At 38.2% G+C, this 17,170-nt stretch overlaps 1 protein-coding gene across 1 annotated transcript in view; it reads right to left on the bottom strand.

Moving 5' to 3' along the window:
• The window catches only part of GUCY2C (guanylate cyclase 2C), a 100,232-nt gene that overhangs the window by 14,513 nt on the left and 68,549 nt on the right, over window positions 1-17,170 (bottom strand). Inside the window, exons 16-20 of the mRNA XM_070754958.1 lie at window positions 9,273-9,405; window positions 6,829-6,966; window positions 3,518-3,606; window positions 2,377-2,468; window positions 975-1,133 (exon numbers count right to left, since the gene is read on the bottom strand). Of these exons, the coding sequence (XP_070611059.1) occupies window positions 975-1,133; window positions 2,377-2,468; window positions 3,518-3,606; window positions 6,829-6,966; window positions 9,273-9,405 (611 nt within the window). The remainder of the gene's footprint in view (window positions 1-974; window positions 1,134-2,376; window positions 2,469-3,517; window positions 3,607-6,828; window positions 6,967-9,272; window positions 9,406-17,170) is intronic.

Raw genomic sequence — 17,170 nt, forward strand, 5'->3', positions numbered from 1 at the left:
AAGAATAGAAGAAGAGATATAGGAATAGAAGAAAGGAATAGGAGATATAGGAGAGCAATAGGACAGGGGACGGAAGGCACTCTAGTGCACTTGTACTCGCCCCTTACTGACCTCTTACGAATCTGGATAGGTCAACCGTAGATAATCTAAGGGTAAAGTGTTGGGGGTTTGGGGATGACACTATGGAGTCCGGTAATGAGTTCCATGCTTCGACAACTCAGTTACTGAAGTCATATTTTTTACAGTCAAGTTTGGAGCGGTTAATATTAAGTTTAAATCTGTTGTGTGCTCTTGTGTTGTTGTGATATAACAGCACAAAACCTCTACAATTTCTATCCCATGTCTTTGGAAAGTACTTGATAGATAGACAAAAACGCCAAAACTAGTCTGAATATCTGGCTGTCTGAACAACAAACTATAATTTATAAAGTAAGTATATTAGTCTAATTATGTAGAGTCTGGAATGGCACAAATATATCATAATAACATTTAAAAACCATACTTCCATAGACCAGGCATTCTACCTCCACAAATGAACTCTGCATGTGGCAAGCAGGATACAATACTCCAAAGCAACATTTGGTACAATACCTGTGGCCTTTCTAAAATTGGCCCACTATATTTTTTTATCCTTTTTCAACAATGTTATTTGAAAAGTACAAACTTCATTCTACCTATTTCTGGAAGAATGATCTCTCTGAAAATGGAATTTGCGTCTCTCTTGAAGAGGAATAGATCTTGCATGGAAGCAGAAGAATTTTTTTGCATACTATCCAGATGTAACAAGATAAATCCCGCATACTGTTCAATATTGTACAAGTTTTTGGAAAGCCAAATATATTTAACATAGATTTTAAACGCTTATCCTTAAGTATTTGGACAAGAAACATATACCGGTAAATCTGTTTACAATTCTTCAATCAGCAGAATTCTGTTGATACTGCAGTTATTATTCCCTGGTGGACAACACTCACCGTGGAAGAAGCATGAAATTTAGTTTGTCAGCTCTATCACGTTCTGCTTTGTACAACTTGGTTCTCTGTTCTACTAAGTGCTCCAGATTTCGTGAATACAACTGCAGACGTCGGATCAATGTGTCCATGTAGCTCTCATTGTTTTGGTTGTGGTAGTTGCTAGGAATATTGTAAGAACAAAAATAATATTTTTCGAACAGAACTTGGTGGAAATTAATATAACCTACAAATGTTATACAATGAAAAGGAACATCCACCAATTCTCTCCCTCTCAATAATAGTTATAAATAGATAAAACGACATGCTAGAAATGGTTTCAAAAGTTGTAGATGAGTCTTAAAACAAAAAGAAGAAAGAATATTAGTATTTAAAGGTTTAAAATGCTACACTAGATATCTTAAGAAGAGAAAGGGTGGAATAGAGAGAGAGAGAACATATGAATGAGAGAATAATATATTCAGGGTTGATTGTAGTCAGTAATGATTAAAGAAGGGGGCCTGCCCTAATCCCTGCTACGAGGCACTGCAGGATTTAAGTTTTCTCTCTTTTCTCCTTTTTAATATTTACATGAGGCCTCTGGGCGAGATCACAATAAGCTGATTGGTGCCTTGACTTATGACCAGCATGGTTTACAACTGAAATTCCAGTTCCAATTGTGCTCGCAGGTTGTGGCTATCTGCAGAGAGAGAGAGAGAGTAAAAGAGACAGAGACAGAGAGAAGAGAAGAGCATGGCTAGAACAAACTATATCAGTGATGGTGAACCTTTTTTTCCCTTGGGTGCTGAAAGTGAGTTGGCGTGCACTATCGTACCCACACCCATAATTCAATGCCTGGGGAGGGCAAAAACAGCTTCCCCTCCCCCCCCTGGGAGGCCCTCTGGAGGCCGGAAATAGCCTGTTTTCCAACTTCTGGTGGGCCCAGTAGGCTCGTGTTTCACCCTCCCCAGGCTGCAAAGGCTTCCCTGGAGCTGAGGGAAGGTAAAGATACCTTCCCCCATCCCCCCAGAGGCTTTCTGGAAGCCAAGAACGTCCTCCCAGAGCCTCTATACAAGCCAAAAATCAGCTGGCCTGTACACACATGCACATTGGAGCTGATCTAGGGCGACAGCTAGAGTGCCAGCAGATATGGCTCCGCGTGCCACCTGTGGCACCCGTGCCATAGGTTCGCCATCACTGACCTATATGATCCAACAGAGATTTTTGCATTCCTAGCCTTTATAGTAAATAACCATGTTATTTTACTTGTTTTCTCTTCCTTTTATTCACATCTACACATTCTCTTTTTCATATGTGGACATTTAAAAAAATCAAATAATGCATTATCATTTACTTTTGCCCATGTCCTGTACATTTTGCCATATTACTATATAAAACCTTGCTTTAATGTATATTAGTTTCTTACCTAAATATCCTACCTAGAGTAGTTTCAATTTTCTTAAAATCTGGCCTCTTTTCTGGATCTTCTTCCCAGCAGCTTTTCACTAGAAGATATATCTGGCAATGCATAATCCAAACCAAGGTTAGCTAATCTATTTTGGGTTCTGTGATAAAAATATCAAAATGGCATTTTCCCTTCAGATAAGGTTTATCCATTTCCCATCCAATTTCCAGTTCCTTGACACACAAGTATTGTGTCAAATATTAACCAGTATCTCAAGTTCCAACTCTTTTTCTTTGCAAAACTGAATAATTAGTTAAGCAGTCATGGTAATATATTTTAACCTAGCCTGCGTTTCCTCCTGGATCTTTAGACACTATAAAATGCATTGTTCCAATGTTTTCCTATAATTTTGCAAGTTAACCTGGGGGTGAGAGAAAGTGGTTGGTTTAACATCACACTGTGAGTTTTCATTGTTAAGGCTAGACTGAACCTGGATCTCCCGATGCTTAGTTCAACATTTTAACCACTACAACACACTAGTCAACATATGAGTTGTATTATGAGGGTTGAAATAAAAGATATTGTAGAAGAATTTGCACACTGTATTAAGCCTCCTTTGGTTTGATACTGAAACATAGATTGTGTTCTTTCAATTGGGTAACCAGCTCTCTTATAGGCCAACATATCATTGGCTGGATTTTAACTTTCAGGCTTTATAGCCCAGATCTCATAGCATAACTATCCCAATTGTTCTTACCTCCCTAAAGGAAATGATTACTAGGTCTGTTTTCCCAATGAAGCACCAAGGTTAAAAATCATTTCTTAAAAGAAATATGATAAGACAAATATAACGGCTTGCTTTCATGTTTGTTGAGGTGTGTAAAATATCATTTTAACTGCCCTTTTTTGCACTTTAAATTCCAGCTGCTATGTAGGAATTTGGCACAACCTACATTCTAACAGTGGTAATCAACTAAGATAAGAATTACACTTGGAGAAAAGTTAATTACTTTTGGCAGATCTCCATGAAGTTGTTAACAGAAGCCCATTATATGATGAAGTTTAAAAAACACTGGACCCACAACACTGTCAAATTTTCTAATTTCAGCTGACGTGCATATACTTCAATCTATCAAAACCTCCTGTTTCAGTTAGAACGTACATCTTTCTCTCCTTCTCCTACTGTCTCCAATAAAAGATCTGGCCGGAATGGTCGTTCTTCTTTGCTGCTTTCTACTCTATAAAGTTTTTCTGTAGTGGGAGAGAAAATGTGCAATATATAAGTTCATAAAAAAAGACAATGCATATGCTTGGCCAACCTGGGGAAACTTCCTTTAATCTCATCCTCTCTGGAAATAATGGGATTTGAAATCTAACACATTTGGAGGATACAACAGAGTAAGAGCATGAGAACAGAACTGTTGTTGGTAAACAGAAACCACCAAGGAAATATTTTATATATAAAGATAGACTCAAACCTAGCTCTGAATAAAACCTGTTCATTCTTTGATAAAAACCTATAGACTGTGATTTTTCTGTTTGTGAGGTATGCTAGAATAAAATTCCTTCTAGGGTAAAACAGAGGAATCAAGAACAATTGATGCGTATTGTTACTACATACAGTATATACAGTGTTCCCTCGATTTTCGCGGGTTCGAACTTCGCGAATAGCCTATACCACGTTTTTTCAAAAAATATTAATTAAAAAATACTTCGTGGTTTTTTCCATACCACGGTTTTTCCCGCCCAATGACATCATACACCATCGCCAAACTAATAATTTTTGAAAATAAATAACAAAAAAAATTATTGTTAATAAATAATTATGTTTATAAATATCAGGATCACTAAGTGTCTTATTCAATGGTGAGTACCAGTAATAATGGTGAATAAATGGTTGTTAAGGGAATGGGAAATGGTAATTTAGGGGTTTAAAGTGTTAAGGGAAGGTTTGTGATACTGTCCATAGCCAAAAATGATGTATTTACTTCCGCATCTCTACTTCGTGGAAATTCGACTTTTGCGGGTGGTCTCGGAACGCATCCCCCACGAAAATCGAGGGAACAATGTATAGCAATAAAAAAACAGCATGATGTTGGCTGTTATAAATCAACTTTTCCCTACTCTCCAGATGCACTGAAATAAAAGCTAAAAGTTGGAAGTCCCAGTTATAAATTTCCTGTAATGAGTTATTCGACATTTAAAATAGTATGCCTTGGCTTACACAAGCAAGTGACATATCTAGTGAATTCCTTTAGAACCAGAAATTTTCCCTATATATCAGTTGGATGGCTCTGTAGATGCTTCATCATTGCAGGTTTTTAATATGTTGTATTTGCGAAATACGCAGTAAAAATAAATGGGATAAAATGGGAGATGACTATGAAAGAAATGTTCCGTATTTAAAAAAAGCTTTGGTACTTACAGACATGCTTTCAAAACTTTTTTAAATGTTAAAATATACTGACAAAACATCAAACATTGTATTATTAAATTTCAATTGTTCCTAACCGTGTATCCTTCAAAGTTCTAGATTCCAAGAGAATCAAGGTCAATGTAAATGAAAAACATTGGGTGATTCTTGTTATGAATATTAAATTGCTCTGGAGGATGTTTAGGCAAAATGCAGCCATTAAGCTCCCTCCCCTTTGTAGTGTTACTACTTCTTCATGTTTTGGGGGGGCATACACCCACATCAGTTTGCCAGAAGAAACTACACAAAGGAAATGGGTAATGTATTGTTATCTCTTGTGTTTTCTTAAGCACCCAGAAAGAATAAGAGCAGCCAGGGAAACAGTGGAGAACAGGAGGGGAATGATTTATTTCAGAGTTTCCTGCTGGAATAAGTAGAAACATGCATTCAACAATGCTGACCAACAATATGCTCCAATTATTGGGAATTGGGAGGTGGGGGGGGGGGGGAAATAAGCAAATTCAGAAACTTGTTAAAGGAGAAATATCTAGATATATTAAACAGGGATCTTCATTCCAGGCCTTTGAAAATTGTCAGACCCTTTTTTTGGCTATTAATAGGCAAGTACTTAATGTTTTGATCCCAGATCAAAAGAGAGATGTTTTACTAAATGCACAGGCCAAAGAAGTTTATTTATTTTTATTTATTTATTTTGTCCAATACACAATTAGGGTTTTAGTGGGTACAGTATATACATAGTAAAATACATGATGAAAGTTATAGAGGATATACTCATAGTAAAATATATCTAAGAAATAATAGAAAAGAAGATATAGTAATAGAACATATCAATGAAAGAATAGAAGAAGAGATATAGGAATAGAAGAAAGGTATAGGAGATATAGGAGAGCAATAGGACAGGGGACGGAAGGCACTCTAGTGCACTTGTACTTGCCCCTTACTGACCTCTTAGGAATCTGGATAGGTCAACCATGGATAATCCAAGGGTAAAGTGTTGGGGGTTTGGGGATGACACTATGGAGTCCGGTAATGAGTTGATTTATAGTGGTTCTTCTAAAGAGTGTATGAATATTATTTACCTATAACTTCTACTAGTCAGAATATAAAGGTGAAACCTGTACTAACTAAACAATGTGGGCCAGATCCCTTAGCAGCCTCAGAGATACTTGCAAGCTTAGAATTCTTAGCAGGTTCAGTGCTTGAACTGAAATCAGCAATCCAATTTGACATGAAAAAGCAGGCTGAAAGTTCATATCTGTTTACCTATGAATTATATTCATAGTTTATACTTTACAGTTTATAGTTCATATCTGTTTGTAACAGCCAACTATGAAATAAAGAACTGAAATATCCAATCTTGGGAACTCCAGGGCTTAAGAAATAGAAAATGTACTGATGATTTATGACTGCAATTAATTCATCAGGAAATATTATTTTGTATTTGTTGGATTCCTCAAAGAATATTTAAAAAGAGATAATTTATTTTTTGTGCTAGCCTTGCATGAAATCTTTAATTGATATAGTTTGACCTTATCCAGCTATAGCTTTGTTTTGATTTCAAATTATAGCAATTTTTTTTTCGGGGGGGGGGAGGGAAATAATAGAATTAAAGACATAAATATGACATTGAACAATATTACTAAAACATAGAATGTGTCATTTCAGAAAGTTTTGACGTAGCATAGGGCCTGGCAAAAAAGATAATCTTATGCAAATGAGGAAAACATCTTCCCAATATTAACAACTGGTTTTGGGTATACAATCTCTCTTTTTAATATGTTTTTACGTTTTAAAAATGAGATAATGAAGCAATATATTTCTACATGGTCTCAATTTAATTAAGATTGAATTAATTGAATTAATTATAATTACTAAATGAACTATGAATTTTTTGTGGTTCTTTTTACTTTTTGTTACATTTCAGTTCATTATTATAACATTTATTCTCTCTGGATTATGTGTTTGAATTTTTCTATTTCTATTGCTGGGAATCTGGGTGTAAACATGTAGACGCGCCTCTCTTTATGCTCCGTGTTTACCTTTAGAATTCCGACAATGGTTAGTGTAGAAAGTCTCTTTGCGCAGAATAATCTCTTGAGCTATAATTCCATAGCTATACACATCACCTTTCTGCGATTCATCACCACAACGGAGGTGTTCAGGAGCAGTCCAGAGATCTGATTTACAGAAGGAAATCATGTTTGTAGATATGAGTGGACAGACAGGCATCTGAGAATGTAATCTATTATCATATTGTTTGGCTTCCATTGATTCTATGGATTGTTTTATTATGATCGGAAAGGGGCGGTATACAAATCTAATATATTATTATTATTATTATTATTATTATTATTATTATTATTATTATTATCAAAAGTGGTTTTTTTGTGTGGAATATAAAGATGTCAGTAGACAGTCATCCTGACAGTCAATATCAGAGATAGTGAGCTAACATTAGAGAATTCTGTTAGGGACTTTTAGATTCTGCATACAAGTTGCTCAAGACATGTGTCTATGAGACCTAAAAATTAAATTACAGAAGTCTTTGGTCAGAACTAGTAAAACTGTTCTTACATTCTGAAAGTGGGTCAAGTACAAATAATTTATTTACTTATTTATTGGTATATATTTAATCTATTCAATAATTTGTTTTATTCGTTTGATTACACCAACTTTCTGCTTAAACAGGCACTCAAGTGCCTAACAAAATTTTCAAATGGGTTATAAAAAATTAAAAATTTCTAGTCCCCATTGAAAGCATTCCATTATGAAAGCCTGTGAAACAGAAGAAGATAACCTTTATTGTTGTTGTTTGTGGGCACACTGGCGCACATTAAAAATGAAATTCTGTTGCCTGTTCTCAAAATTGCACGTTCCCTAGCATATAAATACATATAAATATTAATCACTAGCCATCTGGAATACATATCAGAAAGAGGAAGCTTGAGAGATCACAAGGTTGATACTGTATGGAACAAACCTGTGGTTGAATCTGGACTTCCGCCTCAGCTATCACACAGCTTCTTCCCAGAAGGGAAGAAGGAAAACAGAAGAATCCTTACAGATTTTCTACAAATCAAATCATGTGAAGGCCAAATCCAATTCCCAATTTTGTGTGTGCAACAGGAGGCAATGCTCATTAGTTGAGGTTAAGACTGTCTTTAAGGTATTGTGCTTAGTCATTTTATTTGCTGAAATATTCAGATTGGTCTACAATAGATCAAAGATCTCTCAAAGGATTACAACAGTTTAAGAAACATAATTGGTCTACTTTCCATGAAACTAACTAAACTAACTTTCCCTAAGGGAGAGGCTGCCAGACAAAAGTGTTCTAACTACCTGGTATTTGTAGCAATTAGAAAAACATAACAAAGTCCCTCTTCTCCTCATTGAGAGGAAGGGAGTTATAACTTATCTAATACATTATTGAAACAGAAAAAGGTTATCAAGATCAGTTTAAGGACAGATGGATGTAACTAAGAAGTGGACCCTCAAGTCTCTTATTATATTAGTCAGTTCATATGGATGCAATTAAAAGAAAGGTGGGTGATGTGATGTTTCACTAAATATTTTGCTTTGCTATGTCAGGGTAAAAAAAAATAGTGTAAAATCTGATTTAATCACATATAATCATTAAAGAAACCTATTACTGATAACTGTCTCAGTGGCATCACCTGCATCATCATTATATTTTCTAGATCTGATTGATTACAAAGGCAGCATTCCTAGCAATATAACTGTCATCATACTGTCCTCTTTGCCTTAAAAACCAAAAGGTTGGTAAAAGTAGTGCATTATCTACTACAAAATATGCTTGCTCCTATTGTATACGGTGTGGTCATGAAGGGCCATGACTTCATGGCCAGATATATCCTTTATACAGTGGGTTCCTCTACCTACAAACGCCTCTACTTATGAACTTTTTTAGATAAGAACCGGGTGTTCAAGATTTTTTTGCCTCTTCTCAAGAACCATTTTCCACTTACAAACCCGAGCCTCCAAAACTATAACCAGAAAAGTCAGGGAGAAGCTTCCATGGGGCCTCTTTAGGAATCTCCTGGGAGGAAACAGGGCCAGAAAAGGTGGGGAGAAGCCTCCATGGGGCCTCTCTAGGAATCTCCTGGGAGGAAACAGGGCCTCCACCCTCCCTGTGGTTTCCCCAATCACACATTATTTGCTTTTACATTGATTCCTATGGGGAAAATTGCTTCTTCTTACAAACTTTTCTACTTAAGAACCTGGTCATGGAACGAATTAAGTTTGTAAGTAGAAGTACCACTGTATATGGATTCTAGTACTGTATATTACAAGCTTTGGCATCTCTGCATAAAGATGGAAAAAGCAAATTAACTGCCATTTTGTGTCAGTATTGGTGAATTAGATGGACCAATTATTTGATTCCTATGTTCTCATTCCCAAGACATGGGTTGGGTTTTTTTTAAAAGAGAGTGAATGAATGGTTTCTTCCATATCCCTTAAGTACCTTTTTTAGATTGCAGAATCGAATTGCAGCCAAAATCAGTGATTTTCACAACCATGCGTTTATCAACAACACAATTTGTGGATTTCAGGCGCCCATGGACCTCTGTTTTGCTTGAATGCAAGTAAGACATTCCCTGTGAAACAGAGTGACAGAAGGTAACAGCATAATATCATTACTAACAACTGTATGAGATAGACAGGGCAGAGGGGGTACAGCTTGCTTTTGACAATGATAATTAGATCTCCAGCCCAATCGCAGTATTGACATGAAAACACTTCTTGCATGGTTTTATTCTCCAAGCTAGGATGAAATTGTAGGACTTGTAGTTCCCACTACAGTAGAACCTCTGGTCATGATTATAATTCATTCCATAACTTTGGTTGCAACCCAATTTGGTCATGATCCAACCGTAATTTTGGAAATTTGGTGCTTACCAAAAAAAAAAAAATGGCACAGAAGGAAATCAGCCGCAAAAAAAAAAAAAAGTGGATTTTTTGGTCAGAACCCGATTTGGTCATGGTCAGAAACATTCATGATCAGAGGTTCTGCTATATATCTAAATGAAAACATTACAGAAATCTTGACTAAAAATTAATGTAAGCTCAGATTCAGTAGAGGTCTAAGCATGAATCCCTAGCTAAAGAAAATATCCCAGATTTGCAAAACTTACAACCTATTTCTAAAATTCATATTATAATTTTAATAAAATTTTGAATAACAAAGATACTCTTATGCAACAAGTTGGATTGGGAAGTGTCAGTTGGTAATATTTATGAACTGCAGAAAAAACAATTACTGCCAACCTGCCTTCCATTGAGGACCTGTATACTGCATGAGTCAAAAAGAGGGCGGGGAAAATATTTACTGACCCCTCGCATCCTGGACATAAACTGTTTCAACTCCTACCCTCAAAACGTCGCTACAGAGCACTGCACACCAAGACAACTAGACACAAGAACAGTTTTTTTCCCGAACACCATCACTCTACTAAACAAATAATTCCCTCAATACTGTCAGACTTTCTACTAAATCTGCACTTCTATTCTAGTAGTTTTTCTCATCATTCCTATCGTCCTTTTCCTCCCACTTAGGACTGTATGACTGTAACTTGTTGATTGTATCCTAAGATTTTTATTAATATTGATTGTTTCTTCATTGCTTATTTGACCCCTATGACAATCATTAAGTGTTGTACCACATGATTCTTGACAAATGTATCTTTTTATTTTATGTACGCTGAAAGCATCTGCACCAAGACAAATTCCTTGTGCGTCCAATCATACTTGGCCCATAAAATTCTATTCTATTCTGTGGAATTATTCCACCCTTGCTTGCTGAGGCTATACATATAAGATTCAGAAATGTTAAATGCATTAATTTTTTAAAGTGTATATTTAGAAGCTAAGGTGAATGCAACAAAACTGCTTCCCACTCCATTTGTAGTCTGGGTGAAATAAAGGCCAAAGCGAAGTCTTAAAATAACCTGGCTACCAGATGAATGGCAGTGCAGGGTTAAGTGAGATGATGTTTTCTTGATACGCTATTCGAGCTCTTTATCACTGCACCTTTTCTCCATTTTTAAACACAAATTTACCATTCTTGCAAAAAATCTGTGGTTGCATGTTCAGGAAAAGCCAGAAAGACAGGTTACCAACATTACGTATATTCACATAGCAACTCATCACTCAGCCCTTCTGAAAGATAGCTGAAGCCTCAGTCCCTGTCACTTGCCCAAGCACCCTTCATTATCCTTTAAGGACAGTGACCGATGATGAGCTTTCTCCCCAGCCAATGACCTGAATGGGAAGGGAAATAAAGCCAGAGGAATCTACCAATCATTGCTCTTAAAACCATGCAGTAAAGTTATATAGACATGGACCATTTACCATTGATAACTGAGGCAGTGCTCAACTGTTAGGGCAAATTTGGGCATATTTTTTTTGCTAGTACATCTGCTCTTTTATATTTCAGAATGGAGGAGATCGGTCTAGTACTGCTACTTTCTACCTGTTTTCTTCCTTCTGTCATCATCTAATTAAATGATGCTTCCTTTTCCAATGTCAGTACTAATAATGAATGGGGAGGAAGGTTAAAAAAATATTTCCCACAGATTGGCCTGCATTAATTATTGACAGTATCATGAGAAAGACTTGGCAGTCCCATTTTAGCACTTTTTAATATTGTCTTGTCTTATCTCTGGGCTTTAATTAAGCTCTCTTATCTTGCTCTGTTTGTACCACAGAACATTAACCAGCAGCAAACACAGAAGAGGACAAAGAAGTCACGGCAAGCATTATTATTCAAGCAATGCTTTCTCTTGCTGCAGCAAGAGCTGCATTCAACTAAGAATCATTAGTGAGAAATCACCCACAACAGGGACATCTATTTTTTTGTTTGATTCATCAGTCTTATTATCCCAACAGGAAGCAAATGCATTTCTGAGATGCCCATAAATTCAGATTATATCAGTCAAAACAACGGATTCCCAGGAAACACTAAAACGAAGAAGGAAGTAAGGGTTCTTGTGATTAGGATTGTGGTGTGAAACTATAGGTTCTCAAGTCCCATACCAAGAATAGACAAAGATGTCCATAAAATATAACTGGTGACAGTGACATTTACAACAACCACAATGATATTTAAAATAATTATATGTGCTTCATGCGTTTATCATACAAATGACACAATTATGTAATACTGGCATTACATCTGACACCCGCCCATAAGTCATGCCATGATGCATATGTCATCATTTGCACCTTATGGATGCCTGCAGTGAATGATCTCCTACATCCCCAAACTTTCTGGCACCAGAGACCAGTTCTGTGGAAGACATTTTCCCCACAAACTGGGAGATGGGGAGATGTCATGCAACCTAGATGTCATGCATGCCAGATAAAACTCCAAAGAGCACCGGGGTGAGCTAAGGCTGCCCTGGGCAATGGGCGGAACGGGGGGGAGAGCCGCGCCGCCTCCGAGCCCAAAATTTCCCCGCCTTGGGAATGGCGCTGCAAGCAAAAGGAGGTGGGGAATCCCATTTGCTTACTGCCCATGCTGGGATTCCGGGGGCAGGGCTTTGACGTCACAGAGACTCCTTCCTGGCTGGGGCCGAAATAGGGGAGTTAAGGAGGAAATAAAGCCATGGGCCAGGAAGGAGTCTTCGTGATGTCAAAGCCCTGCCCCTAGAATCCCAGTGTGGGCAGCAAGCAAATGGGATTCCCCACCTCCTTTTGCTTTCAGCGCCATTCCTGAGGCAGGAAAATCCCATCAACCCCGGGCAGCCCACCTTCTTGCTGGAGGGGGGGTGGGAAACAAAGCCCAAGCAGAGGGCATCCAAGGCAGGGGAGCTGCTGCGTGCACCGGGGCGGGTATTTTGGGCTCGGAGGTGCCGCGGCTCTCCCCTCCTGTTGCGCCCATTGCCCAGGGCAGCCTTAGCTGTTCGGTTTGCCCAGTTCGGTTCGCCCAACACTAATGATAAGTTATCAATACTGCTAGGAATGTTACTGGCGCTCTTTGGAAAGGGGAGGGGGCGGGTTCTGTGTTTTAAGACTTTCTGGACTTCAACTCCCAGAGTTCCTTAGCCAGCTTCACTGAGTCACAGCCCTCCCCACCTCCACCTCCAGCCCACCGCAGTGTTCGAGTGAACGCCGAACCTGAACACGGACTTTTTAGAAAGTCCAGGTTCGGTTTCAGTATGCTGAACACCGCGAAGTTCTGCACGGACCCAAACTATGCAAGTTCGGTTCGCCCAACACTAATGATAAGTTATCAATACTGCTAGGAATGTTACTCATCCTATTTATTTCCTTGTTCTTATTTGCAATCAAATCCTTCTCTTTCTTTACAGATTGCCAATCTTTTGCATTTAAGCTTTTCCTCTTCTATCTCTGCCTCCACAGTCTTCATCTAAACCTGCTTATTTCCTAAAGGAGGCAGCACTTGAAAGGGCTGTTTTGTTTTGTTTTTTGCTTTGAACCCCTACTTCTGAACACTCTCCAATTCCCTTAGTCTGTTCACACACTTCCCAGTTTCAAAGCAATAACTAGACCAAATGCCTCCACATCAGTGGCTTTGTTATTGTCCAAGCATTTAACTGAGCAGAATGCATCTGTGAATTTGTTGATACACATTGTTTCCCCTTAATGATAGCTTTTACTTATAGTCTCTAATTAGAGATCTCTACCCTTGGAGCAAAGTACTAAACTATGAGAGTTTGCTAAGGCAAAAAGAAGGGCTATCCTACAGGTTATATCAGAAGAAAAGATGGAAGGAAGGGTCACGCTATTTGTCTGCTGTGAGAGCAATTCCTTTAATTTTGGTTTGATTTGCATTGTTTCTAACTCAGTTTGTATTGGATCCCAGCTTGATAAATTTAAGGAGGCTGCCCAATTGTTTTATGTAGACTAGATGTTGACAGTTATAATGTCCTTTTCCCAATTATTAATTCAAACTACCAATAAGAATGTCTGCTCTATAACCATAGAATTACAAAATATTATCATCATGATTGTTTATAAGCCTCCAATGGTCACCTGGCCAGATTCTGTTTTATCGGTATCTGCAGGATATAGTATAATCCTTGGTGATTTCTATAGCCACCAAAAAAATCTTGGGGATATAACCAAGGCAATGAGAATGGGAGTAGAATATTCAATTGGATAGAAATAGTCTTATAGGTGATAGTAAAGATAGAGGCACATTTTAAAATCAACATCTCAAATCCAGAGACAGGTTTTCCTGCACAGACAACATAGACCTATAATCTACAGAACAGAACTCCAGACCCCAATGCTAAACATCATTGGAAATTTCAGAAAGCAAATTACAATCATTATGCAAAACACACTGATGCTAACATCAGATGGATTAAAGCAGACCCTAAGGACTGCAACAGGTTTGTTAGCTTAATTAAATCTGTGGCTAAAAGGAACATCACCAGAGGCTACCATAAAGATTATGCTTGGGCTATTGGAGAGCTGGCTATTACAAAAACATCTGCCCATGCAATGCCTGGCATGTGCTTTTTGAAGCATTTGTCCTAACCCCATTAAGATCTATATACATGAGTTTAGAACTCTTTTGAAATAGCATTAATCCTGGACTATACAGGTCATCTTAAATTGGGGGGGGAAAGAACTGGAGTTTGCCTGTTATTTGTTGCCAGTTGTCTCACCAATGTGTGCATTATAAACTTGTAACAAGGTTTGCATGACCATATGTAGAACACAGAATAACAGGGTTGGAAGGGGTCTTGAATGATTTCTAGTCCAACCCCCTGCTCAAGCAGGAGACCCTATACCAAATGATTGTCAACCTCTTTTTGAAAACCTCCAGTGAAGGAGCACCCACAACTTCTGGAGGCAAGCCATTCTATTGTTTATTGTTCGCACTGTGTCTCCTTAATTCTAGATTGGATGTATTTTTAATAATTTTCCACCTGTTACTCTGTCCTGGGGTGCTTTGGAAAATAAGTAGACCCTTCTTCTTTGTGTCAGCCCCTTAAGTATTGGAAGACTGCTATCATATCATCCCTTATTCTTCTCTCATTAGACTGGAGAAACATATTTCCTGTAACTGTTCATTGTACAGTTTAACCTTCAAAACCCTTTGTTGCTCTTCTTTGTTGCTCTTTCCTGAATGCTTTATAGAGTCAACGTCCTTTTTATATCTTGGTGACCAGAACTGGACAGTATTCCAAGTGTAGTCTTATTAGTGCTATATAAAATGGTACTAACACTTAATGTGATTTTAATACTACCCCTTTGTTGATGCAATCCTAAGGACTGCACTGGCTTTTTTGGTAGCTGCAGCACACTGCTGGCTCAAATATGATTGTCCATTAGGACACCAAGATCCCTCTTACAATCACTACTGTTAAGACAGGTACTATCTATTTTATACTAGATTGCATTCGGTTTTACTTTTCGACCTTACTTTTCTCATCACAACAATTGCATTTTGTTGGAGACAGTGGTACCTCTACTTAAGAACTTAATTTGTTCTGTGATCAGGTTCTTAAGCATAGTTCCCTCTAAACTGAGCAGTGAGCAATCGCTCACTTAAAAATCATCATCAACTCAGAGTTTTTCAAACCTGCCCAGAAGCCGAGAGGGAAGGAGAGAGAGAGGAAGAGAGAGAAACAGATAGAAAAAAGAGAGGAAGGAAAAGAGAAAGAAAAAGAATGGGAGTAAGGAAGAGAGAAAGAAAATCAAAATCTAGTTTGAAACTAGCTCAACTATTTAAGTGGCATTTTGATATTGATAGAGTTGCCCTATTATGAGCTCACTGTTATAGACACACAGTACAGTATTTTATTTTGAAATTCTCTATTTATTTATTTATTTATTTATTTATTTACTTATTTACTTATTTACTTATTTACTTACTTACTTACTTACTTACTTACTTAATATTTCTGTGCCGCCCAGTCCCGAAGGGACTGCCGCTCAGACACTATACTTTTCCGCCCACCCCCCCAAAAAATTAGAGGGAACACTGTTCTTCAGTAGAAATATTCTTAAGTAGAAGCAATTTTTCCCATAGGAATCAATGTAAAAGCAAATAATGCGTGCAAACCCATTAAGAAAGAAATAAAAGCTCGGAATTTGGGTGGGAGGAGGAGGAGGAAGAAGAGGAGGAGGACAGTTGCTGCCGAAGGAAGAAGGCGAGGTGAGGGGAATCAAAACCCCCAAATCTTTAAGGCTTAAAAAAAAAAGAAGGACACTGAGGTGCTGAGGAGGAGCAAGCGCCACCAATACACCCGGCGCGAGGCTGCCTCCCATACACTGCCTCCCATACACTGGCTGCTGCTGCTGCTACCTGCTGCCTCTTCCTTCCCATGCTGAAGGGCTCCCCGCTCCTCTTGTTCGCTTGCTTTGTAGCTGGCACCTTTCCTTCGCTGTGGTGACTTCTCGGCTGCCCAGAGCAAAGGGAGCATTTCTTTTCTCTGGGTGCTGGCAGAGGTTTATTCCCTGTCCAAGTGCCCAGAGAAAGGAAAATGCTTCATTCGCTCTGGACTGCCAAAGCCTCCTTAGGTGCCACCAAAAGGTTCCTCTGGCAGCCCAGATGGCCGGGATTAAAGGGGGAATGGCAGGAAACTGGCCGGGCCTTCGTGACGCTCTCAAATTTCCTGGGAAATTATTCCAGGCTCGGGTTCTTAAGTAGAAAATGGTTCTTAAGTAGAGGCAAAAAAGTTTCTTATCTAGAAACGTTCTTATGTAGAGGCATTCTTAAGTAGAGGTACCACTGTATTAAAGTCTGTCAAAATCCGTTTTGTATCTTGAATCTAGGTTCTAAAGTGTTGGCTACTCCTTCCATCTTGGTGTCACCTGCAAATTTAATGAGTTTTCCCTCTATCCTCTCATCTAAATTATCTATGAAGACATTGAAGAGTATTCCCAATTTCTTATTTGGATGAGAAGGCAGCACCATTTTGCCTAAACCTAATTGTTGCTGCCCATAGAGGCTTAACTGTAGTTCTAGTCAAGCATAGAACTTGCTAGTTAATTATCATTCCACCTCACCCTGCACCCCTACTTTATGACCTGAATACTAGATAGATTGATGGGTGGGCTAAACTATCTGCATTTGCCTGTCTGTGCCACACCACATCTTTAGTACTGTAATTGGTAGTTACTTTCTCTGGCAGCAGATAACCCTCAGTGGATGAGGAAATAAAGGCAAGAGAAAAGGTCAATCATTTTACTTAAATTATCCAGGATTAAAACAGGGCAGCATCACTTGCCAGCTTCATTACTCAAAAAGAAAAGAAATTGTCAGTGAACTCAGCACAGGTTTTGCCAGCCTGTTTCTCTGCCAAATCATACTTTAGAGCAATGCTTAGCCATTGTAACGCTCTCTATATGGGGCTACCTTTGAAAAATGTTCGGAAACTTCAG

Source organism: Erythrolamprus reginae, chromosome 6, assembly GCF_031021105.1.
Source record: "Erythrolamprus reginae isolate rEryReg1 chromosome 6, rEryReg1.hap1, whole genome shotgun sequence".
Lineage (NCBI taxonomy): Eukaryota > Metazoa > Chordata > Lepidosauria > Squamata > Dipsadidae > Erythrolamprus > Erythrolamprus reginae.